Source organism: Simochromis diagramma, unplaced genomic scaffold (assembly GCF_900408965.1).
Source record: "Simochromis diagramma unplaced genomic scaffold, fSimDia1.1 OVJJ01000302.1, whole genome shotgun sequence".
In the NCBI taxonomy this organism is placed as follows: Eukaryota; Metazoa; Chordata; class Actinopteri; order Cichliformes; family Cichlidae; genus Simochromis; species Simochromis diagramma.
The window spans coordinates 6,590,839-6,617,143 of record NW_024386792.1 but is presented as its reverse complement, the minus strand read 5'-3'; the positions used below and the strand labels follow the sequence as shown (position 1 = coordinate 6,617,143).

At 40.8% G+C, this 26,305-nt stretch overlaps 1 protein-coding gene across 5 annotated transcripts in view; it reads right to left on the bottom strand.

The window, feature by feature from the left end:
- The window catches only part of fbxo41 (F-box protein 41), a 66,169-nt gene extending 45,879 nt beyond the window's left edge, over window positions 1-20,290 (bottom strand). The window contains exons 1-3 of one of the 5 annotated variants that reach the window (XM_040024076.1): window positions 20,008-20,290; window positions 2,861-3,636; window positions 1,713-1,942 (exon numbers count right to left, since the gene is read on the bottom strand). In XM_040024076.1, coding sequence (XP_039880010.1) covers window positions 1,713-1,942; window positions 2,861-3,409 — 779 coding nt within the window. In that variant the 5' untranslated portion in view covers window positions 3,410-3,636; window positions 20,008-20,290. Of the gene's footprint in view, window positions 1-1,712; window positions 1,943-2,860; window positions 3,637-17,300; window positions 19,984-20,007 lie in introns of those variants that run through there. The other 4 variants (XM_040024071.1, XM_040024072.1, XM_040024073.1 and 1 more) reach the window with 4 other exon arrangements.
- Window positions 20,291-26,305: the final 6,015 nt, after the last annotated feature.

Sequence of the window (26,305 nt, the reverse complement as noted above, 5' to 3'; positions counted from 1 at the left end):
TGCAATCACGCCTCGCCGCCTTTACGTCTGTGCTCTCTATGCTGTTGTGTTGGTGTGTGTCGGGCTGTGAGCTGAAAAGCTACAGCCGGCTGTATGCGTACAGCAACCGTGTGTGAAAAGTGGTCAGTAAAGAGATGCTGAAAAGCATGTTCATGCAAACATCGTCGAGTCTGCCGTGATATGTTTACAATGGGACTTCTGCTCCTGAACCTTTGCGCACAGCGTCTGCAAATCGGGGCTGTACGAAGTCACTTTCATCTTTACGCAGGACTGTAAGCTGTCATCTGTGAGGCGTGAGCGGTGTTTGTCTTTAACATAGTTCACGGTGGAGAATGGCTGATTCCGAAGATCCATAATTGGCCTACCTGGGGTTGAAAGTCTTGATAAATGCACGGCGTTTCGGCGGGTATATCGGTTTCCGCAAGTTTGACTCTTATTTTGAGCGATGAAAAAATAATAGAATATAAATTTATTTTTATATTTATAGAACTACAAGGTAAAAAAGAACTAACATAAATAAAATACACGTCAGCTAAATACTTCTAATTTATTTTCCCAAACCACGCGGAGCCGCACTGTAAGGACTAAAGAGCCGCATGCGGCTCCGGAGCCGCAGGTTGTCGACCCCTGCCCCAGGTGGTGCTCAGGCACCTGTGCTTTTAACTTCTTACTTGATAAGTCCCCTTTTTGCAGGTTACTTTTTTTCTATCATCCATTTCACAATTTCGTGTGACATTAATTTCAAATTAGAAGAATATGAAGGCCAACAATTATATTTTTATAATTCTGCTAGATCACACAAGCCACATATCCTCTTTTGATTTTTGCTGTCAGCCATATGCCTGCATGCCATCAGAGCGCCCTGAGGAACAGCATGATGTCTCTGACCTGCCATTACCCTGCGAAAGCAAGGTTATGATAGCGTTTGGCCAGCAAGTATTCAGATGTCAGAAACACCTGCTCGGCATATCCATCTAGAGTCATTCATATCAACTTGCATGGAAGTGACGTTAATCTTACAGATTTGTCATCGTATTTATTGGTTATAGGTGCAGTCAAAAGAGGTCAAAGTTTGTGTGCGAGTCCGTGGGACATCAGTACCAGTATGTGTGTGTGTGTGTGTGTGTGTGTGTGTGTGTGTGTGTGTGTGTGTGTGTGTGTGTGTGTGTGTGTGTCAGTCAGACCTGCTACAGAGGGGAAAAAGTAGCTTGTATAATTATTTCTCAAATACTTTGCACATTTAGTTAGCTCCAAGAGTGTTTGCCTTAAATATTATTTTAATACATATCTAATCCTTAATTATGATGTGTAATATTTATTTAATATGTAGCACAACAGCAAGAAAGAACGGGTTAAGAAAACAGAAATAAAGATAACTACAGCAGGGCAGCAGCTCTCTTCTGTCCTGGATCAGACCATCTAGCAGTGAAGTCGATGAGGGAGATCAATAAATAAGTATGTAAGCAGGTAAAAGCTGTGCTATTGTGTGCAGATTTGTTTTAATATACAAATTCTTATGTGACCTGTTTTTGGCTTTAGCACTTCCACTCTTTAAAATGTTTTTTTTTTTTCAAATTTTTGGATGGACTGCTGTTTTTCCTTAGCAGGATGTTTAAGTGCACTTAATTACACTTTTGTATACACCAACCCATTCAGATGTGTTATAAAACTGGAAAATGTTAAACAGCAGAGAACCAGTATATTTCACTTACTGCTGTTTGTGGTTCAGCTCTGCCTCCTTGTTCACCAGGTCCTGCTTGAGATTGGCTAGCATCTCCACGGAGACGTCCACCTGCCGAGAAAGCTCCGAGGCCTTGTCCTCCAGGTCTTGTTTCTCCTGGCTCAGCCGTTCACTCTCCTGCTTGGCCCGCTCCAACTCTGAGCTCTTCCTCTCCAGCTCCGCCTGAAGACGGCCTACACGGGCCGCTATTTTCTGCTCCACCTACAGTTGAGGAGAAAATTTTACCCCCCTGTGTAAAATTTAAAGTGTTTTTTTTTTCCAAGAATTTCTAAGCATACTAGTTTTCTTTAGAAAATCAGATCAGAGAACGAAATCATGAAAAAGCATGCCAAAAACAAAAGAAGTCCGTTTAGACTGGAGAAAAAAAACTTGTTGCAAGAGATGGATATACAAAGTTATCGCAGTGTACCAAAATGTCAATAATTGGAGTGAGAATTATCATCAAGAGTTACACAGTACAGAACAAGCATTGCAGAGGTAGAAAGTGAAAGAGTTTGAAGACTGGTTAAAAAAAAAAAATACAGTGTCTAAAGACCCCAGATCAACTTCCATAACACTAGTGAATGACTTAGCCAAGTCAGGAATTATAGTCTCAAAGAAGGCAATCACTAGAACCCTGCACAGGAATGGACTGTGAGGTTGCAGACCAAGAAAAACTTCACTTCTGCAGAAGAGACACTTTCAAGCCAGACAGAAATATACTAATTACATACTACTTATGCATATTGGAAGTGCATCCTCTGGTCAGAAGAAAAGAAACTAAAGCTCTTTGGCCGGGGAGATGCTGCTTATGTTTGGAGAAAGAAGGGAGAGGCGTGCAACCCGAAGAACACTGTCCCCTCAGTGAAGCACGGTGGTGGGAGTATAATGCTGTGGGGATGCTCAAGCTCATCAAGGTAAGAGGAATCATGAAGAAAGAAGGAAATGTGAAGAAGTAGACTATTAGAAAATTAGTGAAAAAACAGCTAATGTCCAAGGACCACTTAAAAAATTCCAAGAAAGTCTGGCTCCTTGGAAGCAAAATATAGAGAAATGAGAGGTGAGTTGTTGCACAGGACTGTTTATGGACACAATTTCCTGATAAAGTTTATTCTGACTCTGTTAGCTTAGTGTATTTACCTCTTCAGACAGCTTCTCCAGCCTCTCATCCAGCTCCAGCCGTTCAAACGCCCGCGCCTTCAGCCTGGCCAGGCCTTCCTCATACGCTGCTTCGACTGCACTGGCTGCTACATTAGCTGCCACCGCTACAGCTGTGCTGGGGTTTCCATGGGGACCCGGATCTGTGGATGTCATGGCTTTTTTCATAAAAATCTCCCCCAGGGGAAACTCCACATTGGGAATATACCGGGCTGCAGTGTTGGAGTTGGCTGGGGTCAAACTCAGGTCGTCTGCACAAGGAAGCTCACGGCAAGGAAAGCGCCGCTCCTTTAAAGCTGAAGGCCGAAGTGGCTCAAAAGGGTCGTTGTTATTGGCGGGTGCGAGCAGAGCTCCCTCAGCCACTAGGGGCAGCAGAGCAGCAGCGTCACATACACTGTTGGATTTGGAGAGGACGTAAAGGGTCTCGTACGTGTGGTTGTACTCCAGGTGGGCACGCAACGACGACAGGCTTCGGAAGCGCTTGTGCTCCCCGCAGCGAGGACAGCGGTATGGCAGGTCCAAAGATGCCATTCCGTGCAGTAACTGCCGGAGGAGGGGGGGGCGCTCACGCAGCACAACGGTAGCGCCAGTCTGAGGGCACTGAGCTCGAGCACCTGACAGATCCTCTCATGGTGAGAACAGGGCAACTACTGGACATCAGCAGGAGAGAAGAGCCAGGTCAGTCACATGACCGCACTGGGTGGCAACATTCAGCTGGTCGTCTCATTTCATCTGCCATGGTTGCCTTTCCTAAGGTCCTAAAGAGAGGACGAAAATAGAAGTTAAAAGTTTGTTGGTTTCATACAAGTATAATTCTAACATATACTGAGATAAAGTCACTCAAAGGCAAAAATCAAGTCAACTAAATAGATGCCAAGGAGCAGAGGACAAAGCTAAAGCTAAACCACCTGCCAAAATATACAAGGGGAAAAAAAACAACGTGCCTTTTCCAGCAACACTACACGGCTTTTCCCTGCGACAGGGCCACATAAAACTCCCATTTGACAAAAAAACAACAACATTTTATTTACAATAGAGAAATGAACACAAATCAGTTGTTTAATCTGAGACATGAAAAATACTGGCTCATTTTGAATTTGATGATAGCAACACATCTCTAGGAAGACAGGGATGGGGTAACAAAAGTAGGTGACGCTAAAAAGAAACAGCTGGAGGAAAATTTTGCAAGTAATTAGGTTAACTGGCAACAGGTCAGTAACATGACAGAGCATCTTTTCTCAGCAGCAGAAGTGGGCCGAGATATAAAATACTATGTCTACATGAAGAAGAATTTTAATATCTCATCATCTACAGTACGTAATACAAACAACAGACTGAGAGAATCTGGAGAAATCTCTGTGCACAAAGCAGGCTTGAAAATCAAATATCGGATGTCTGTGATCTTTGGGCCCTCACGTGGCACTGCATTAACAATACGCATGATTCTGTCATGGAAATCATTGCATGGGATGAGCAAGACTTCCAGAAGCCACCATCTGTGAACACAGTTCACTGTGCCACTCACAAACGCAGGAAAAATCAAAGAAGAAGCTATGTGTGAACATGATTTATCTTCTGCGTTTAAAGCAGGCAAAGTGGAAACGTTTTCTGTGGTCAGACAATTCAAAACCTCAAATTCTTTTTTGGAAAACATGGATGCTATGTCCTCCAGACCAAAGAAGACAGAGATCATCTAGTTAACAGTGCTCAGTTCAAAAGCATCTCTGGAGATATGAGGAGCATCGGTGTTTATGAAATTGGCAGCCTAAACATCTGGAAAGGTGCCATCAGTGCTTTAAGGTATACACAGGTTTTACAGCAACATACACTCCCATCCAGACAACATCACTTTCAGGGAAGGCCTTGTATATTTTAGAGAGAAGATGTTAAACTACACACTGCATCTATTACAACAGCATGACTTTATAATAGGAGAACCCGGGTGCTGAAATGGCCTGCCTGCAGTCCAGATCTTTTACTGAACGCAGAAAACATTTGGAGAATCTTAAAATTTAAAGAAAATACCACAAAGAAGACCCAGGACTGTTGAGCAGCTAGATTTTAATGCCCTAATGTGAATAAAATATGGGGTTATGAGATCTGCAAAACATTACATTCTGTTTTTATTTATATTTTACCCAACTTCTCTGGAATTGGGGTTGCAAATCCTGGTTATTGTTACATTTAGCTAATCTTTATTACAATATTAGAGAACAGTTTTCCTAATGTCCTCACCGCAGGCCTCTCAATATTTACTACTCCAGCTGTCTGATCACTGAAGAAATCAAAGCCTGTCTCTCTCAGCTGGACTCATAATCCACGAGTTTAGCCGTCAAGAAACCTGAAACCTTTACTTCACCAAGGATTAAAAAGCAAGCTCTTGCACTTGTACTCGGGGAATGGTGGGGAAATGGAAATGGATCCATTAGTGAGAGTGCTTATTAGTGCCAAGGTCATTTTCCAGTCTTAGTCTAAGAGGTCAGACTGGATAAGGCTAAATCCTTTACAAAGGGATCTGGTAACCCACAGTAGTAAAGAAAAAACCCTGATATCCTGTTTTCAGAGTAACGGCCCTCATAGATAATGAAGACAAGAAGAGAACATGTAAATGCATAGCAAAACTTTTCCTTGGATGCATTTCTGGGTGAAAAAAACAAAACAAAACAAAAACAAACACAGTTGCATTCAGAAACTGAAGTTAACTTAAGATATTCAAAATTATTTTTTGATTACTTTTTCCCCATTTGCTATTCAGATGCAGAGCTGTGTGGGTCACTGCAAGAACAGTGAATTAGTTTTTTTTATTCAATTACCCAGAACTTGAAGCCCCTGATGAAATAAAAATTCAGCACACCATCCTTTTCTGGTTTCCCTGAATCAGCTTCTCTAATTACTGTAAAGCTCAGTGTTCTGCTCAAGTCTTAGACACAAGTGCACTGACAAACAATACTGAGTTCTTCACTCTGAGCCTACACAGCTACTAAATAATATCTGTAGCAAGGTCTCATTTAGAGTCAAGTCCTGCTGTGATTCATTGTCTTAATAAGAAATTCAGTAAACTCATGTTCTTGGATGTATTTGTTTGCTACATTTTATTTTATAAAACTTGTCTAAAAAAAACAGTGCTTAAGACTTCAGTCACATAGGGCCTAGCAACCACCAGTTGCTAGGAAAAAATTAATATTCCCTGAGCAGTTGGTGAGTAGCTGCTGAAGGTTGCCAACAGTCACTGTGGTTGCTAAAGTCAGGCCAGGGATCCCCTGGTAACCACCGGTTAACTTCCACTCTTTGATTTGCTGCTTTCTGTTGCTAGGTGAAACTCCTCACAAAGAGGTATGCAGTGTTGTACTAAAAACCTCCTCACGACTGCAGACTGCCACAATCACCCACAAATATGCACGGAACTCAGCAACTTGAAAAAGTGCGACAGAAAACCAGAAACAGAGACCGTTTGCAATCAAAGTCAAAGGTGCACCTTTTAAAACATGGGCGAGGGAACGCCAGGCCTCGAGGGCCAGTTTCCTGCAGGTTTTAGACGTATCCTTGATCCAACACAGCTGATTCAAATTGCTAAATTACCTCCTCAACATGTCTTGAAGTTCTCAAGAGACCTGGTAATGAACTAATTGATTCAGGTGTGTTGGCTCAGGGTGCTATCTAAAGCCTGCAGGACACTGGCCCTTGAGGCCTGGAGTTGCCCACCCCTGTTTTAAAACATGTCAGTTTCACCAGTATGGCACACCCTTTACTTTGACAGCAATCACTTCTTATTTTGCTAAGTTTTACAATCGCTATATGGTTAGTCAGTGAGTATTTGCAGACAAGCTGACGTCTTCCATGCAAATCACAGGCAAACACAACAACCTACGAGCAAGCAAAGCAATCAAAAGGTTTTTTTGATCCCTCTCTGTGATCAATTTACAACTGCCAGCAACTTCCAGTAGCCACTCGTCAACCAGTCAGGAATACATTTTTCCCTAGCAACCAGAGATAACCAGGGTCTCTAGACCCCTGTGACAGCCTAAGCCTGATGCTTCCTTACATATAAAAGAATTATTCCCAGCTTTTTCAATTTAAGACTGTTTAAAAGGATCTGTATCAGACTGCTGCATCCCATTTGCTGCTGCACTGAACGCCACTCCCCTCAGCCACACAAAGCCCACTGGAGACACGGCGGTAGGCGATGCCTTTTTCGGTCACACTTGCCAAATCATTACCAATCTGTAAATTTGCAGTCTAGAAATAAACCAGTCATAGTTCCAATCCCAATCATTACAGAGCATATCTTTATTAGGAGTTGTGCTCATCCAAAGGTGAACATTTCCAGGCAGACTGCGATTTATAAATATTATATTGTCTATTGTGTGTTGGTGTTTTTGGCTTTAGCGTGTACTCATGTGTGTACTTTTAGTAACGATCCTGAGGAATCTCCATAAATCACACCCAAGGGTATTTTTTAGGAAATGTTTCCCTATTGACAAGAAAATCAAACTAGCATCATTACATGTTGACTTTATTAATGGTATCAGTTTAAATACTGGGTAGTGTATTATCTGCATTTTCAACATAGCACAAGCTACTTTCTGCTATAAGGCAAGAACCATTTTACAATGACTGTAGAGTAGTGTTTCAAAGCCATAGAAAGCTCATGCTTGAAGCAGGGATTGTTTTACCAGGTAGTTCCCACCAAACCAGCCTGTTCTCATTCCCAGGAGTCACGTACTTCCAGTCTGTCAAAGGCAGTGGGGTCTCACAGATTTGACAATGTGTCCTCTGGGACTGGTGCCATAACACAGTCGGTTATGCATCAAGAGGCACATTTTAACCCAAACTACAATCTTTTCCTAAACCTTGCCAAGTAGTTTTTAGCTCCTAAATCTAACTAACAAGTGAGAGTAAAAACCAACACTGGCACTTGAACTGGAACCAACTCTCAGAGATCTCCTTTCTCTCAGAAACCTCTACAACAGCTATTAATGAGTGAAGCAGCAGGCACTGGAAGCACAATCACAAATCCCAGATGCAGACCATTCTTCACAGTGGGCTCATACACTGGAAATCCCCAGAAGTCGCACAGACTGTTATTAGACGTCTGGTAAGGCTGGATCAGGGAGTGTACTGGCAACGCGTCCCCATTTATTAAAGGAGGAGGATTTCACAGACACAGTCACTGCACTGCAGTGAGCAGGCATTCCCATCTGCTTAAAATTACTCAGTGAGGTATTTAAACAGGCAGGAAAAGGAAGGAAGCGAAGCTGCTTTTAGCCACATGTCACATCCTGTCAGTGGAGCTCAGCTGAAACATTGAAAAGAAATGCATTTAATTTTCTTTATTGTGGAGTACTGAATAGCAGACATTAGAAATACAAAATAGAAACTATTGGGAAGATAATGTATGATTTACTTTACTTCATATGCACAGAAAGCATATTCAGGCCTCAATAAATGGACATCATTGAAGAAACACAGTCGCCTTATGACATCAAACAGAGTAAAGATATAAAAATGTATTTGTTTGCTTTAAAGTAGGTGGTAGCAGTTCAGATTTTAACTCATCAGCTCCACTTCAGTGACCATCAGTAACAACAAAAAGCCATCGGTCCCATCAGATCAGCTATCCCATCTGCCTCAAACATTTTGCAACCTTTTGCCAACTGAAAGGCTGTGTGGCCAAACACAGATCAGCTTTACAAGCTGTCCTTTAAAAGTAGAAGCACTAGAAATGTGAGGGAACGCTTTATGATAGCTTACGTTCTCGTAACTGCACTGATCACATCTGCAAAAACCTCAAAGCTACAATTGTATTTCAGTACTATTTTGGGATTCGAGCATATTCAGAATGGCTCCATAATAATGATCCCACAGAGAAGCCACGCAGAGAGTGCATTACTCAGCATCAAGCAGCACAGTAAGCTTGTGTACGGTATTTACAACAATCATATTTACAGTCATACTTTCACAAAATCTTTGGTTTTACCCTCACAAAGGGTAGAGAGACATATAGACAGATTACACATCCTAAACAGCAATTAATTCCTAATAAAGTTAATAATGTAGAATATTTTTTAAAAAAAACCTGCCGATATGTAAATGTGGTTAAATTCATCTTATTATTGTGCATTTAGACAGTTCATTAAACAGTTGAGTTAAAAGCAAAGGCTCCAAGCCTAAATGTACTTCCAGAAGGGTTAGTTTTCACAACTATATTACCGGCCGCTTCATTAGTTATTGATAGTTATGGTCACTGATAGCTCAGGCACAGTGCAGTGGCCTGCTGCTGTGTCCCATCTGCTTCAAGGGTTGACAGATTGTGCATTCAGAAATTCTACATACCTTGAGTAGAATGGCACTATACCAAGTCCAGTCCATTTACCATTTATATTATAAATATATATTTCAATTCAACAGTCACTTCAAGGCACTTTATACTGTAAGGCCTGGAGACTACAATAAACAGAGAGAAAACCCCAAAAGTCAGACAATGATCAATCACTTGGTGACAGTGGGAAGGAAAAACTCCTTTTTTTACAGGAGAAACCTCTGGCAGAACTAAGCCAATTTTAATTTAGCGAGGCATCATTTCCACAAGCTTATGCAGCGTCACAACATTTGAGAGAGTCGCTCAATTTTGATAAATTAAATTCTTCGAGTTGGTGACTTTTCTTTTGGCCAGGCATTCTATTTACAGTTTACTTAGTCAAATATAATAAGTTCTAATTAGAACTCACAGTGATTCCATATTTACAGTACATAATAATGTACAAATATCAGTAAAAAAACAAAAATCAATTCAAGTTACAACCAACACTGGTGCGATGGGACCACAAATATACCCTTTACTGGCAGTTTTGTATTTCTTTATTGAGTAATTTAAATGGAGAGATTTAATGAAAAGCTACTTTTTAAGGGGCTTTTTGCTGGGAAACAGTAACAATCTCATTGTTAAACCCACAGAAGCTTTCAGACAGTCAAACAAGACGCAAAATAAGTCCAGTCAACAATCTATAAACCTATGACCTATTTGAGTGTAAGAGGGAGGACTTCATTTTGTGGTCCTGTACAACAAGGTCAAAGACTGAAAGTTATGGTATTAGGCATAAATGACTCTTTATTCATTGCTGTTTGCATTGGGGTGGTAATCTGAAGTCAGGGTTTGTTTAAAAGTGAAACGTGGTCTACCCTCCCACGGGGATTCTGCACATCAAGCAAGATGTCAAAGGTGAAAAGAGTCCAATTCAAAGAGAAGATAGAGATAGATATAAAGATATAGTAATAATAAAGAATAAGAAATCTATCAGGACACACAGAGGTGTGAGGGTGAGAACAGGGCAGATAGAGGGAGTGAAAGTGTTTCTCAGCAGAAGAGGCGATAACAGGTTTTAATACTGAACTAATCTGCAGACTAGAGAGAAAAGCAACCGGGAGGTGTCAATTTTGAGCTTTGTCAATCATTTCTAAAAATATTAAAGCAGAACATCATTTTTTGATAAAAATGTCAAATTAAATTTATTTAATTAAATTGCTGAATACAAAATAAAATGCATTAGTGGCTGAATGTTATCCTTGATTCATTTCTGACCACTGTGCTCAAATTTGGATATAAAACCATGAATTCAACTGTTATTTTCCTAATAAATAAAACAATTATTTTTAGTTTTAAACACATTTTCAGTATAAATTTTTACGTGACATAAAAATGTCATATCGTGATATTATTGCTATAGCAACACCAGGTGTTTACATCCCATAGTGCACACAAGCTCGGGCATGTCTGAGAGAGCTGCAAGAGCCACGTGTCAGCCTTGTGTGACAATTTAGTATCTAAGAATAGAGCTGCTTTAACAACCTCCAACAAGACAAAGTACTTATAAATGCAAGAAAACTTGCCGTTAAAGGTGGAAACAACAAACCTGTTTCACCACTTGAGGCAAAGAATACATCATCAAGTAGAACCAGGCTAAAAAGGAGAAGATAACATCCCAGGTATCATTATTGCAGGTTTTCTTGAAATATCGAGATATAATTTTGAGGCTATGTCGTCCATATCTAATTCCAATGTGTTTTCATATTATCCTTTACTTGAATGATCATATTTTAACTATCTTTCATGCTTTAAGTGGGTTCCATGTGGCTAATTAACATATCATTACATAAGCAAATTTTTATAATGATGATGATTATGATAAGAGATAATTATTGTAACCACTTATTTTTATGTTTAGGGAAGAGCAACCTGGATTATTTTCTGTAGCTACAATTTCAATGTTCACATCCTTGCAGTTACGCAATTCAGGGCTGTGGTTGGACTGGATGTGATCCCAGTTGTCGTGGGACGAGAGGTGGGCATACTCTGGGCCCATCTTTTGAAAGGCTAACACAGAGGGATTTGTTTAAACCAACAGCCAATTGGAACCACTAATTAACCTAACACACTAGTTGCTGGACTGCGTGAGGAAGCCGGAGGGAACCCACGCAGGCTAGCTGATGGATTCAAACCCAGGATTTTCTCGCTGTGAGATGACAGTGGTACCAAATGCACAACCATACAGCCAAACAGCCAAACAGTTGCTGTGAGCACTAAGAGACATGTAAAAGTACTTCTTTGAAATGACAGATCTTTAAGGACACAACAACTTGAAGGATTAGTCTTTGCTAATTAATATAAAACAGATGAAGTGAGCCTGAAAGGTAAAGCTAACAAAAGAAGTTGCTAAATAATGAAGCATAAACTAGCAATGAATTAGCCTGCTACAAGATAACCAGGTTGACCTAAGTAGTGTTAGGTGAACTCTAACTTTTTGGAGCTACACCCAAATTTCTCTGCAGCATTTCCCCCTTGCTCAAAATGTATTTTTTGGTGGCGAGTGTAATCACTACAATTTACCGGGGTTCCCTAAATGCCTCACATGCAGGCAATCGGTAGCTGTCGTGTCAAATGTCTAGAACCTCAATGCTGCTGAAAAGATAAAGAGCAGACATGCATGCATTTGTTTAGAGAGATAACAAATGTTAATGCTACTTTTCAAAATCTAACAGTAATTGAACAGGAGGAGATAATTGCTGAAAATAGTCAAGATTGGCTAAACCATCTCTGCCACTGACGAGACCTGAGAAACAAAGAAACTGATTGGCATCAGCTGCTGCATTCAGGCCTCACAATAATTGCCTTATTCACATCAGCAAATCGTTTCTAAGCAGGTGTACACACTTCTCACTCTGCTCTATCCAAAGCCACAACATCCTGTTTATGTGCTATATTTTTGTTATTGTTGATCAAGCTCAGGTTTAAACACCCGTTTATGTGTTTATTACTGAGGATATTGTTCCAACTGTACAACTACTTTCTATTAATGCTCATTATGGTCCTTGTAAGTGATTTTAACTGTGTTTAGCGTAGCTGGAGTTTCAAAACTCCTGCTTGAGGACAATGAACACTGCTGCAGCGACTGCAACAGAAAGCTCAATCTCTGCACCGTGTGCATAAATCATGAGCTGGCCCTCAGGCTGCATTAATGATATGCCTATTAAAGGTTCAGCTCTAAAGGATAAACGCCAAATGATGGTCTGAATTCATTTATAAATAATAAAAGCGACCAGTCACAAGCGAAATACCCCCTCAGTCTCGCAGTCTTTGTTTCACAGGCTGTCACTGGGGTTCTATCACGCAGTCACTTCAGATTTATTTCTGTGTGCTCGCGCTCGCCGACAAAGATTTGTTTTGCTCGGAGGTGTGAGGAGGAGAATGACTCAAGGTGTATCACAGCCTTCATGCCAGTCCTCTGCAAAGCATCGCTTGGAGATGCTGTAGCGCTGAGCTCAAACTGGTGCAAGCCTCTCGGAGAGGTGCGACACGATCATCCTCCTCGACCCACGCTTTAACAATGGAGCCGTTATCCCTGCTGGTATTTCTCCTTTGGAAAATGTGCTCCTCCAACTACAGTTAATACCATGATAAAAACGCAGAGCAAAATAAACAAAGTGCGACAAAATGTTTCACATCACCCCGCCCCAGTGCTCTGCGTGGCTTCCAGTTGTATCAAGAATAATTAAAGGGGACACAGATGAGGATCCTTCAGAGTTTTGACACATTACAGTACACTATAGGCTCCTTTATAAACTTAATGAGAGGTTTAGTGAAAGCTCCTAAAGCCTTTTGGGCTACATGACTACATCAAAGTATGTTAGCCCTGAGTAAGCCATGGGACTCCCCTGACAGGACAACCTCATAGCCTTGGGCCTATTACCTGACAACAAAGGACAAGCCTAATCGCTTATGTCGAAAAAGACTTGGTACACTTCAGTTATTACACAATGGGCCACTCGTCTGAAGCATTTCATCTCATGTCACAGTATTACTCAGAAACCCTTTCATTTTAAACTCTTTCTGGATATCTAGTCAAAATACAAACAAGCAGATACACGACATTTTACATCTCCTTAGCATCAGAATCAATTAAAACAAAAACAGGACATCAAATCAAACTTTTTTTTCCCTATTTTAGCATCTAAGACCAAGTACTAACCACTGCTGTTATAAGGAACAAGCCCTAATAAAGGATGTTTATACGCAAGCTAATAGTAGGAGTGATGTTACCTATAGGTTTGTGGTTACCATTGGTGCTAAGCTACAAGCTAGCAAGGTGGATCTATTGACTGTATTTATGCCTTGTATATACTCTATATATTTGGCCACTTTAATTTTTAGTACTCTTTATATTTACTGTGCATAAAAAATAATGCTAAGATTTTATACTGATCAAAACAACTGGCTACAGTTCTGGCAGGGAATACAGGATATCACCAACTACAGATTTTACAACAAAAATCCATGGACAATATGAGACATCACAACAGAACTCAGGCCTTTCTTCTCAGCCCCCTCTGGGCTCCAGAGCCGAGACGCTAACCCCACAGGAACATCAAGGTAGAGGAGTGTTCAGGTCAGTGAACATGAGGAATCCTGCTGCTTTCAGGTAAAAGCATGTGAAGACTATCTGTCACATGTCTTTATCGGTATATTCAACTACTCCCTGAGACAAGCCCTCATCCCTCTATGTCTGAAATCTGTAGCAATCATGATCCACCGAAAAAGCCATGACTCTCCATTCGCACTGCGCTGATCCACCTAGAATACCAAGGGAGCAATGTGAAGATGCTTTTTATTTACTGTAGCTCAGCCTTCAGCACAATCATCCCAGAGATTCTGGTCAGCAAGCTGTCCAATTTAGGTTTGACTGGATAAAGGACTTTCTCACAAATCAGCCTCAAACAGTGAAACCTGTTCCCCACTTCTCCTCCACTCACTGAGCGCTGGTTCTCCCACAGCCTGTGTGTTGAGTCTAGTGCTATTTGGCCTCCACACCCAAGACTTCAGTGGACCCCAGTAACACCATCATCAAATTTGCAGATGATACCACCTCATTTCAGAGTGGTATGTCTACCTAGATGTGATGCTAAAAACATCTTCATCTCTGCTGACCTATCCTGGACTGCGAATACCCCAGCAGATAACCAAAAAGGCACAGCAGCGACTTTACTTCCTGGGAGGACTCAGGAAGAACAATCTGGGCCAAAAGCTGCTTGTGACCTTTTACGGCTCCTCCTTAGAGAGTGTACTGACATATTGTATCACAGTGTGGTACAGGAACTGCACAGAAGCAGAGAGAAGGCTTCAGAAGATCATGAACACAGCTCAGAGGTGCCTGCAGGACTTGTTTACCTCCAGCTGCCTCACAGGATCTCGCGCATCCTAGTTCTCACCTGTTTGACCTGTTGCCCTCTGCCAGGCACTAGCAGTCCCTCAAATCAAGGACAAACAGACTCAGAAACAGTTTCAAGTGCCATAACAACACTGAACCTCAATATGCAGACTCTCAACCGTCACTACCACCTCCTCTTCCTGCAAGAATTTCTTTCCCCGTGTAATATCACATCGAACAGCAAAACTTGCTCAATGAACGTATCTCAACGACTTATAAACATTTACTCTGCAAATGACTGTTCCCCTTTGCATTGCACAGGGTGGGCCATTTATATGGATACACCGTAATAACATGGGAATGGTTGGTGATATTAAAGTCCTGTTTGTGGCACATTAGTATATGTGAGGGGGCAAACTCCTCAAGATGGGTGGTGACCAAGGTGGCCATTTAGAAGTCGGCCATCTTGGATACAACTTTTGTTTTTTCAATAGGAAGAGGGCCATGTGACACATCAAACTTATTGGTAATGTCACAAGAAAAACAATGGTGTGCTTGGTTTCAACGTAACTTTATTCTTTAATGAGTTATTTACAAGTTTCTGACCACTTATAAAATGTGTTCAATGTGCTGCCCATTGTGTTGGATTGTCAATGCAACCCTCTTCTCCAACTCTTCACACACTGATAGCAACACCGCAGGAGAAATGCCAGCACAGGCATCCAGCATCTGTAGTTTCAGGTGCTGCACATCTCGTATCTTCACACCATAGACAATTGCCTTCAGATGACCCCAAAGATAAAAGTCTAAGGGGGTCAGTGCTCAGTGCAATCCTTCACTACCTCTGAAACGTCTCTTTTAGCAGCGTACACTGAAGACACACATTTTCTCCAGTTGCTTGGAGAGCATAATGACCATTTAGTAGCTAAAGAGTCAGCTCTTTAATGCAAGAGCTGATAGAGACCAAAGACAGCTACTTGTTGAGCTAACACCTTGATTCCACTGATCCTAAAAACTGCCAAAGACATCTGATTTTGTGGGTTTAAAGTGTGTGTGTGTGTGTGTGTGTGTACACACACACACACACACACACACACACACACACACACACACACACACACACACAGTCCTCTAAAGATCTGTGCAAACTTAGAAAACTGATCAGTTTTTAAGCAATAATGCCAAAAAGGCTCTGTTAGCATCTCCTCAAATGTAAATATTTCAAAACATTCCTGATTTTCAATTACCAAAAAACTAAAAACAAATAACCACTTAACTATAAAACACTGTAGTTCACACAAAACCAAATAATTTTTATGTGATTTTGTGAATAAATATTTCTGTATTTCTGATGACTGGTAAAGAAACTACGCATCAGATTGCATTAATAAAGGAAAGTCATTTATAGTAGTACTCCTGTGATGGAATAATACCGTTTTGCTTGAAGTTCCTTGTGCGTTTACTACAGTGCACACAAAAAAAAAGTGGTAAGGAAATGTAATAAAGCTCAACAGATGTGTTCAGTATTAAGATTTTGACACATCGGTCCTTTTTACAACTGAAAGATTGGATGTATTAATCAGAACTTTTCTTCTGGCATTTGGGCAGTTGCCCACTTTACTCTGATGAGCATCGAGCTCGGGACAGGACAAGGCTGCGACAGCCTCTCGCCGATCTGAGCTTATGGACAGACTCATCCTCTGGCTCGCCGCTGTCTGCTATTGATCCAGACAGCTGTTCACTGAAGCAATTACATTCAAGTATACATGTACATACAAGCATGCCAAGAGGATGTTGTTAGGCACACTAACGCCACAAGTCCATGCTCATTATGTGGGCAAATCTGTGCACTGTACAAATTCAATACTGACAATGTAGGCACATTTCTATTCTGCTTGTTCGTTTCCCCAGAAAATAGAGGGTTTTTTACAATAATGTGGGTATGCTAATGAGGGAATATACAAAAAAAAATTTTCTGCAAATTTCTTAACAGTTAATAAGATCAATTTATACGTCATACGCTTTTTTTCAGCAATTAGTTCATTTAAACAGCTGCCTATGCAGATAACACATCTGTCACCTCCACTCAGGGATGTTACAGTATCCTGCTTTCTCTCTACTGCGCATCTTCTCTAAAGACTACAGCAAGCTTCTTACTGTATGTTTGCACATTAAGCCCCTCTATGCCTGCCTAAACAATAATGGGGACGAAGCTCCTATAGAGGACGTGAGGAGGAAATGATGCAGAAAATGGCCTCTGTGATTTGTGGCTGCATTTTGACTGTCTCTGAAGTCCTCTTATACTCATTAATCCTGGGCTTGTGGTGGCATAACATGCAAGTTGCAGGTGAAGAAGTGAGGGTTAAACATTTAAACAGTGTTCATAACATTTTTAGATGTCACTTTTTGATTTTTTAAGTTTAAAAACCTTAAAACAATAAATGAAGATAAGTAAATATGGCACAAGAATCATTTCTACATTAGGGTCAATACAGTCGTTGATAGTCACAAGCCATCAGAAATGCTTAAATGCTCTGGGACAGAGCCATGAGTCTGATATTCGATCTGTACTTGATGGCCAGACAAGTACTTTGTCCAGCAATGCAACTTCAACTCCAGTGTTTACAACACTCTCAGTGCTGTCTGTAGCACGCGTAGCAGGATATATGGTCCTGTGAAAAACTGCTTCAATAGGAATTAATCAAATGCACTTGTATGATTACCTCTATGAAAGTAGATGTTTTGGCAGTTTGCTGGTCTGGAGCATACAGGTGTGTGTGTGTGTGTGTTAACAAAAGGCCAATCTTCCCAGGAATGGACATCCCAGGAAATTCACCCAAAGATCAGACCACGAGTGCTCAGAGAAACTGCAAGAAACCCAAGAGCTACATCTTAGACTCTAACAGGAATCAGAATGTCAAATGTTAAAGTTCATGATAGCACAATTAGAGAAAGACTGAACAAATATGGCTTGTTTGGTAGGTTACCAGGGGAAAGCCTATTCTCTCTAAGTGTCTTGCAGCACTGCTTAGGCGGTGCATTTAACAAAAACAGAGCATATCAGCACTGCTGGCACCATGTTGGACGGGTGATGATTTGGTCTTGCTTTGCAACCATAGGACCTGGACACCTTGCAGTCATTGAGTCGACCATGAACTCCTCTGTATACCAAAGTATTCTTGAGTCAAATGTAAGGCTATCTGCCCAACAGCTAAAGTTTGGCCCAATCTGGGTCACGCAACCGGACAATGATCCCAAGCACAGCAGCACATCTACGACAGACTGGCTGAAAAAGAAAAGAATTAAAATGTTGCAATGAGCCAATTAATGTCCAGACCTCAAGACAATTGAAAAGCCCTGGCAAGATCTTAAAAGAGTCGAACTGAAGCAACACTGTAAGGAAGAGCAGGCCAAAATTCCCCCACAATGATGTGAAAGACTGATAATGTCATACAGAAAACAGTTGGCTGGCTGTACATCTGCAGAAATAAATAAAAATAACTAAATAATCTACGTTAAATTCTAGAAATAAAGTACATAACAAAACACAGCCAGGAGAACATGATGAGCTCCAGCACCAAAAAAAAAAAAAGCTGATGGCTGCTACTCCAAAAAACTAGCAGACATGCCAAAGTCTTACTTTGTTTATGTCTTTAGCACCAAAACACCTATTTAACTAAATTTGTTCTTTCTCATTATTAAAAAATCTGTTTGACTAAAGCAGATGTCACCAAGACAGCCCCAGCGAACACTTGTTTATTTCCCTTACAAGAAGCTACTTCATTCAGCTTTACGTCACATTTTTCAGTTTGTTGCTCATAGTGACTCTGTCCCACCAGTGAGACCCCGCCCCTCAGTTTGAGAACTGCAGACTGAAAGGATGCAGATTAAAATCTTTGGGAAAACAGCAAAGACGGTGGCAGAAGTGTAACTTCTGTAGTAGTTCGGGGACCTTTTTAAAAACTTTTATGAAACTTGGGGCAAAGTCAATGAACATTTTTAAGCAGGTTTTACCTGGACATGTCCATTTTTAATGTCCAAATAATCAATGAGATTTAAGATAATTTAAGTTTAGATAATCCTTCAAAAAATATTTTCCAGAGGAGTGCCTGGACGTGTCACCATGGCAAGACCTGCATCAAAGGATCCTACCAGATAGATAGCAGTACAGACAGTAAGTATTGTGCATCTGTATAAATACTTGCCTCACATGTGTTCAGTCAGGAAACCATCTGTTTGCACTGACATTTGCATGACAAATGGAAACTGATGACCGGCTATGCTATAAACTGACATACTGTCTGCACAAGCATGTTGTATATAACTGCATTGCAGATAAAGGACACAGCTCTTCCTTAAATATAATGAGCACTCACAGGCCCTGACAGCTCTGTTTTCAAAAGAGTTCAATCTACTTCCACCCTGTACAAACTCAGCTCTAATCTTGCAGCCATCCCTCTTTTTTCAGCATGACTGCCCCAACTTTTGTCACATCAGATTTCTACAAACACAGCAGCAACATAAAGGCTAAGGCCCACTGACTCTGAGATTTCTCCAGCTCTGTAGTCATATCACAGTTTCCCAAACTCTAGCAGCATGCTGCCTTAAGAGCTGAGGGTACATCAGGGGAGTTTGAGGAGTCCTTCGGGTATATTATTATTATTAGACCATGCATATAGAGTCATGACTTCCTTTGACACTTTCCTCTTGAATCCAAGTGTGCTCAGAGGAACAGCACAAATCTGTGCAGTGAACACTGTATAGGCTATAAGGGGGGGAAACATGCGGATTTATGCTCAAGCTGTGTGAGCACATTCAATAAGCAAACACATGCAACTTATAACAGACAGCATCCTAATATTTCTACATACAACCTGTCCAGTTCCTACAGGCCAAGGCCGGCCAAAGTCTCAGAGCGATCCCTGAAAAGCTGCATGTAGCTGTCGCCTGACAGCCGCCAGCGACGTGACAGCAACCACTGGATCATCCGGCGCTGACGATCTTTGATCCTCACATTTTGCACCGCACATGGATCAACCACAAGCAGCCGATCAAGTGGGTGTGGACGAGCGGCACCACCAAATGTTATCTCACAGCCACGAACGCCTCTGCAAGCGCGCACACATATACACACAAGCCTAGGCCCGGAGTCCAGCTTAATTCACACCGATGCTCGTGACAGCAGCCGTGCACAACGGGGAGGGGACAACCTGGCGTGTACCCGATTTTCTCCTGTGTTTTCACGGCAGCACTGGCTCCCTGCTGGACCCGGACTCCCGACGTTGCATAAAATTCGTTGCACGGGAAGAGCGGAGCGGCAGCAGTGAAGCGACAAAGCTTGCGCACACACACACACACATGCTGACACAAACGTGATCGGAAGACAGAGGGACGTTGGAAAAAGCAAAAGAAACGTGCGGTCTCACTCACCTCCTAATCTTCTCCCCATTTTTCTCCCCCTCCTGCTCCAATCAAGGGACCGCTCCAGCCTTCAGTGACGTCACGCAGCCCGTCTCTGCAGCAGGCCTGCAGAGGACGAGCAGGGAGGAGAGGAAGAGTGAGGAGGGAGGAGAGAAGGAGAAAGAGAGAGGGGGGAGAGGAGCAGATGCAAAAATGTGAATCATTAAGAAAAAAAAGCCCTTCTGTCCTCAGGATAGGGAGAGGATATTGTACCAACTCAGGCTGTGGAGGTGGAAATAGATTAGACATCATATTCATCCAGCTCAGCAGCTCACCATCACAAACTGAAAAGACAGTTTTGTCCTACCAGCTGCCTGTTTGCCTATTAATTAACATCAAGTAAACATGGGTAAGGTAACATCTCTGTCATCCAGGCAGCATGTTCACGTGTCTTTGGTCAGAAGAAGACGGAAAGGGTCTTTTAATTCAACATTTGCTGAGATATATTTCTCCCATACTGGTTTCTCTTCATTGGCTTCCTGTGAAATCCAGAATCAGATTTAAAATTATTCTCCTCACATACGAGGTCTTGAATAATCAGGCTCCCTCTTATGTTAAAGACCTCATAGTACCGCATCACCCCAGTGGAGCACTTCGCTTACTTGTAGTTCCTAGGATACTTAAAAGTAAAATGGGAGACATTTTACAGGTTTTCAGAAACCAGCTCCCAGTTTGGATTCAGATGATAGACACCCTCTCTACTTTTAAGACTAGGCTTAAAGCATTTATTTCTGATCAAGCATACTGGTAGGGCTGGATCAGGTGACCCTAAATCCTCCTTAGGCTGGAATAGGTCTAGTGTGCTAGAGGCTTCCCATGATGCATTGAGGTTCTTCACTCACCTTTTTCACTCTCTGTGTGTTTATACACCACTCAGCATTTAATAATTAGTTATTATCCATCTTTGGCTCTTTTCTACAGCATGTCTGCCTCTCTCCCTTCAACCCCAACTGTACTTGGCAGATCACCGCTCCTCTCTAAGTCTGGTTCTGTAAGAAGTTTGAAGGTAGTTTTTCCTTCCCACACAGCAAAATCTCCAGTGTTAATTTAACACTGGAGATTTTGCTGTGCACTGTCGCCAAGTCCTTGCTGATAGGGCTGACTAATGATAAATTTAACAGTATTTTGTTTGTTGCCAATCATTAGTCAGTCCACATAACAATTAATTATCAGCTGTTTTGATAACTGCTTCTCAATTCAGTTCAACTCAATACATTTATATAGCGCTTCTTATATCGCTCTATGAGCAAGAATTTGGCGACAGTGGGAAGGAAAAACACCCTTTTAACTGAAAAAACCTCCAACATTTGAAGAGGCAGCCATCTGCCGTGACTGGTTGTTTTATTGTTTTGTTCTCTTTTTTTACACAACTCTGCATCACCCAGATGTCAACACAGGTCCCAAAAAGTGCCAGTAAATTAATAACAGCTTGTTTCTTTGAGTTTTTATAGAATAAAAGTATACGTGTTTAAGTTCACCTGCGATATAAAAAAATTGAAGATGCTTGGTTTCAAAGATCATCTATACATTTTTAGAGCAAAACACATCATTTGTAACAGTTTCAGACAAGATGTGTATCTCTACCTGATAAATGTATCGGTGGAAATGTGTTTAAAGTTAGGAATTAGGATTCATGCAAGCTAGAGATAGAATCTGTGAGAAATACAATTTATCAATTCAATTAGGATAATGTAAATTCAAATAATATGACTAATGGATAATTTTGGTACATTTTCTTTGAGAGATTTAGAGACGGAACACAAGGATTTTGGATGGGCTACAGCCCGGTGATACTGGAATAACTGGAACAATGGTTAAAAAAGTCACACAAGTATTTCTTAGACATGCTTTATAGATGTAACGACTAAGGGCAGCTAGTTCAAAGATTTAGGGACTGTTCATGTTTAAGTGAATGCATTAAATTTACAGTGTAGTAACAGTTATTGCAGCTATGATGTGTTTGTCCTCCATTGTTGTTAATTTATGATGGGATAGCTGGTGTGTTTATGGCTCAAGGTGGTGTTGAGTTTGGTTAGTGACTGGCCAGCATGAGCCCCACACCACCATGGTAATCAGTCACTTCTGGCTATTGTTCCCATTTAGCATATTAATGCTAATAAAACTGTGTTACTGGGGCAGAGTAGTGTATAGATCACAGGAATAACAACTGGAAACTGAGATCTTTGTATCATGATTATTTCATCCATTTGGATTTGCCACCATTTCTCTGCAGCTGTCTTCCCAACCATCTCAAGGATTTCACAAAAACTCAAAAAGATTGTGTCACAAACAGTCTGTCTCAGGATCTGACGGGACTTGCTTAATGCAGTTCACCATTCACTGGCTTTTGTTTTAGCTTTGATCATAACTTTTATGATAAAGATTAGATTTATTTTCTTTAAAATTATGTCAAGGTTTTCACAAAACACTCTGCTTCTTGTTCGGGTTTTTTTTTATTTATTTATTTATTTTTTAATCTTTTTGGCTGTGCTGTTTTAATCTTGCTGAGATACATTTTGGGCTGCATGTGGACAGCAGCACGCAGAACTAAACTCGGCAGATTTCACTTTCTTTTGTGCTCATCTCTCCAGCTCTGATGGTTTCTTGCTGTTTACTACAGGCAGTCATGGTAAACAAATCACATTTTTTATGGGTGGTTCTTTGATAACACAGAGTTAAAGAATGTTCTGGACCTTTGAATGCAGCGTGTTTGTGTGTGTGTTATAATGGGGGTCATAACTCTTCTGCTAATCATACAGTAGGCTTCTTTGTGGTGACAGAAAAGAGAAAAAAAATAATACACAAGCAAAAATCAGATTCCAGGGATTTATTCACCAGCTGATGTTTGTCCCATGCTTCACAGCCTGTGGCTGTATTCTGTACTAATGGTTTAGAAGTAGCAGTCTGCAAACATGAATTTGTCTTTGTCATCCACACGTTATAGCTTTTCTTTTACTTTACATGCGTTGCTTATATACATTTGATACAAAGACACAAGCATCCATCTTGATTTTGACTGGTTCTCCTACAGAACAGGACTCACTCAGTAACATTAACAACCAGAAGGGCTAAAACTGTCTTTGTGGACACTCACTGGCCAGTGTATTAGGGACATTTTGGTGTGTTTTGCTGCTGGAAGCAACCATCTGAAGTTAGGTACACAGGATGGGCACGGTCAGCAACAATACTCAGGTAGGCTGTGGCATTTAAGAAAATATCCCCCACACCACTACACCACCACCAGCCAGAACTGCTCATACAAGGCAGGATGGATCCATGTTTTTATGTTGTTTACATGAATTCTGACCCTACCATCTGAATTTTGCAGCAGAAGCTGAGGCTCATCAGACCACGTAATGTATTTCCAGTCTTTTTATTTCCCGGTTTAAGTGAAACTCTGTTAATTGTTAAGATCTTTTGCATATCTTGGTTGTAATGAGTGGTTGTTTGAGTTAATTTTGCCTTACCATCAGCTGGAAGCAGGTCTGTCCATTCTTCTCTGACCTCTGACATCAACGAAGCATTTTCTCACTGGATATTGTCGCTTTTCTCTTTTATTTTCTTTTTCTCTGTTAACCCTAGAGGCGAAAAATCGCAGTAGACCAGCAGTTTCTGAAAAAAATCAGACCAGACCATCTGGCCAACAGTCACGCCATGTTCAAATTCACTTAAATCACCTTTCTTCTTTCAACACGTGCCTATACGCCTGAATGCACGGAGTTGGCTAATTAAATATTTGGGTTAACGAAGAGTTGACCAGTTATATGTAATAAAATGGCCGGTGAAAGAGAATAGTACTTTCAACAGAAATGGAGGTATCATTACACAGATTTAAATCAGTGTAAAGCAAACAATGATGTTTTCATCCAGTCAGTGCTACAATAATAAAAGATGTTGTGTTTTTAAGGCTGTGAAATCCTAAATCTCACGCTGTTGTAACTCTGTGTTCCTGATATTAAACACATAATCACACAATGATGCAAATTGATCCACTTGAATGATATCATTCAGTGTTTGCATGAATATGTGTTATTCGAGGCACATGCAAACACACTCTTTCTGATAATAGCTGACTAAAAGGGTGCATTTAATTAAAGGAGGTCATTAAAACCTCAGCATCAACTCAATCAATATCCTTTTGGTGTGGAAGAGGCTGAATGCCTCTTTATGTGGGGAAATTTTCAGCTTTCACAAGCTGAAGCTGCAGACCTCAGAGTGAATGCACTGCCTGGTGTTTTGATTTGATTTCACTGTAGCTTAAAATGAACACAGTCACAACCAGAGGTGCTCTTATGTGTTTGCGCCTGTACACTTGACTGTGAGAGAGAGAAGACTTTAGGAGTGACTGAACGTGACGCACACAGCACATGTATTCACACAAACAGACGCGATATAGTGCAAAGTCAGTACGTGAATATATTTCAATCTTAACATTAACATGTAACAGAGAGAGAGAGATGCATAAGGTCCATTCAGGAACTTAAGCACCACTCCCTGGTGAAAGATGAGAAATGCACTATGTGCAGGCTGAGAATACAATAACATTAAAGACAATATATTCTTAAATATACTGCATCTAAATAAAACTGATAGACTATCGGAAATACATTTTTTGTTTAAAAAGCAGTTTGTTCTGGACATTTTTTTTAAATTCAGATGTCATTTTGTTTTTGGTGACAGACACTGAAATGGTGGTGTATCATACAATCTCAAAGTTATCATCAAAATGAAAAAAATGTAAAGATTCACAAACAAAAAAGAGAAAGAATCTCTTCACCTTTAAAAACAGAAAAATAAAACTTTGATTGTGGGGTCTGATGAGGAGTAACTTGCTTTTATTCGACATTGATTTACTGCATGTGGAACCACTATGTAAATATATATAGATATGTAAGTACAGTGATTGATGAAAGCCTTCTGACTTTTTTTTTTATTGACTGGTATTTTTCACTCTCTGTGGTTAATAATAACAAACTCAATACTATTATAAACATAGGCAGGAGCATTTCAAGTCACCCAACTTATGAGACGTGGCAAAGGGACAACACATACACCTTACATCTTGTGCTCAGAGGTCTTTGATACCTTGTAGCATACCTCTGCTAAACAGTTAATATATATGATGGTATGTTGGTACGTTATGGTGTAACATGGTTGCAATGAGTTTTTGTGGTAGCTGTGGTTATGATATTTTTACCGTTTTGATTTTCTGATTGTTGCAATAAGGCACAAATGGAAATTCCAAAAGAATGATAACAAATTTAATCTAATATGATCTAATATACACTCACTGGTCATTTCATCAGGCTCACCTGATCAGCTGTTCATTAATGCAAATTTCTAACCAGCAAATCGCATGGCAGCAACTCAGTCCATTTAGACACGTGTCTGAATGTGGCATGGCTGTTCATGGTATTTCAGAAACTGCTGATCTGCTGGGATTTTCCCACACAAGTATCTCTATGGTTTACAGAGAATGGTCTGAAAAAGAGATTATATCTAGTGAGCGTCAGTTCTCTGAGAGAAAATGCTTTGTTGATGCCCGAGGTGAGAGAACGACCAAACTACTTTAAGCTGAAGGCAACAGTAACTCAAACAACCCACTCATTGCAAACCAGGTATGCATCTCTGAATGCAGATGAGCAGCAGAAAACCACACTGGGTGCCACTCCTGTCACAAACAAGAAACCGAGACTACCATTTCCATGGGCTCATCAACATCAGACTATAGATTAGAAAAATGTTATCTGGCCTAACGAGTCTCACTTTCTGCTGCAGTACTCGGATGTTATGATCATAATTTGATGTAAACACCAAATCGTGGATCCATTCTTTGCCTTGTGTCAATAGTTCAAGATGCTGGTGGTGGGAGACATTTGGCACATGTTTGACCCCCAGAGTACCAACTGAGCATCTTCTGATGGCTGCTTCCAGCAGGATAGCACACCATTTCCAAAGCTTAAATCATCTCAAACTGGTTTGTTAAACATGAAAACTGGTTCACTGTAGTCATATGGCCGCCACAGTCACTCGATCTCAATCCAATAGAGCATCTTTGAGATGTGGTGGAATTGGATGTTGGCATTAATGGATGTACAGTTAAAAGAAAATCTGGAGCAACTGTGTGATGCTGTCATATCAATATGGACCAGAATCTCTGAGGAATATTTCCAGCACCTTGTTGAATCTGTGCCATGAAAAATTAAGGCAAAAGGTATATCTAAGAGTGTCCATTAGTGTAAATATACCAACTACTGTAATGTATAAC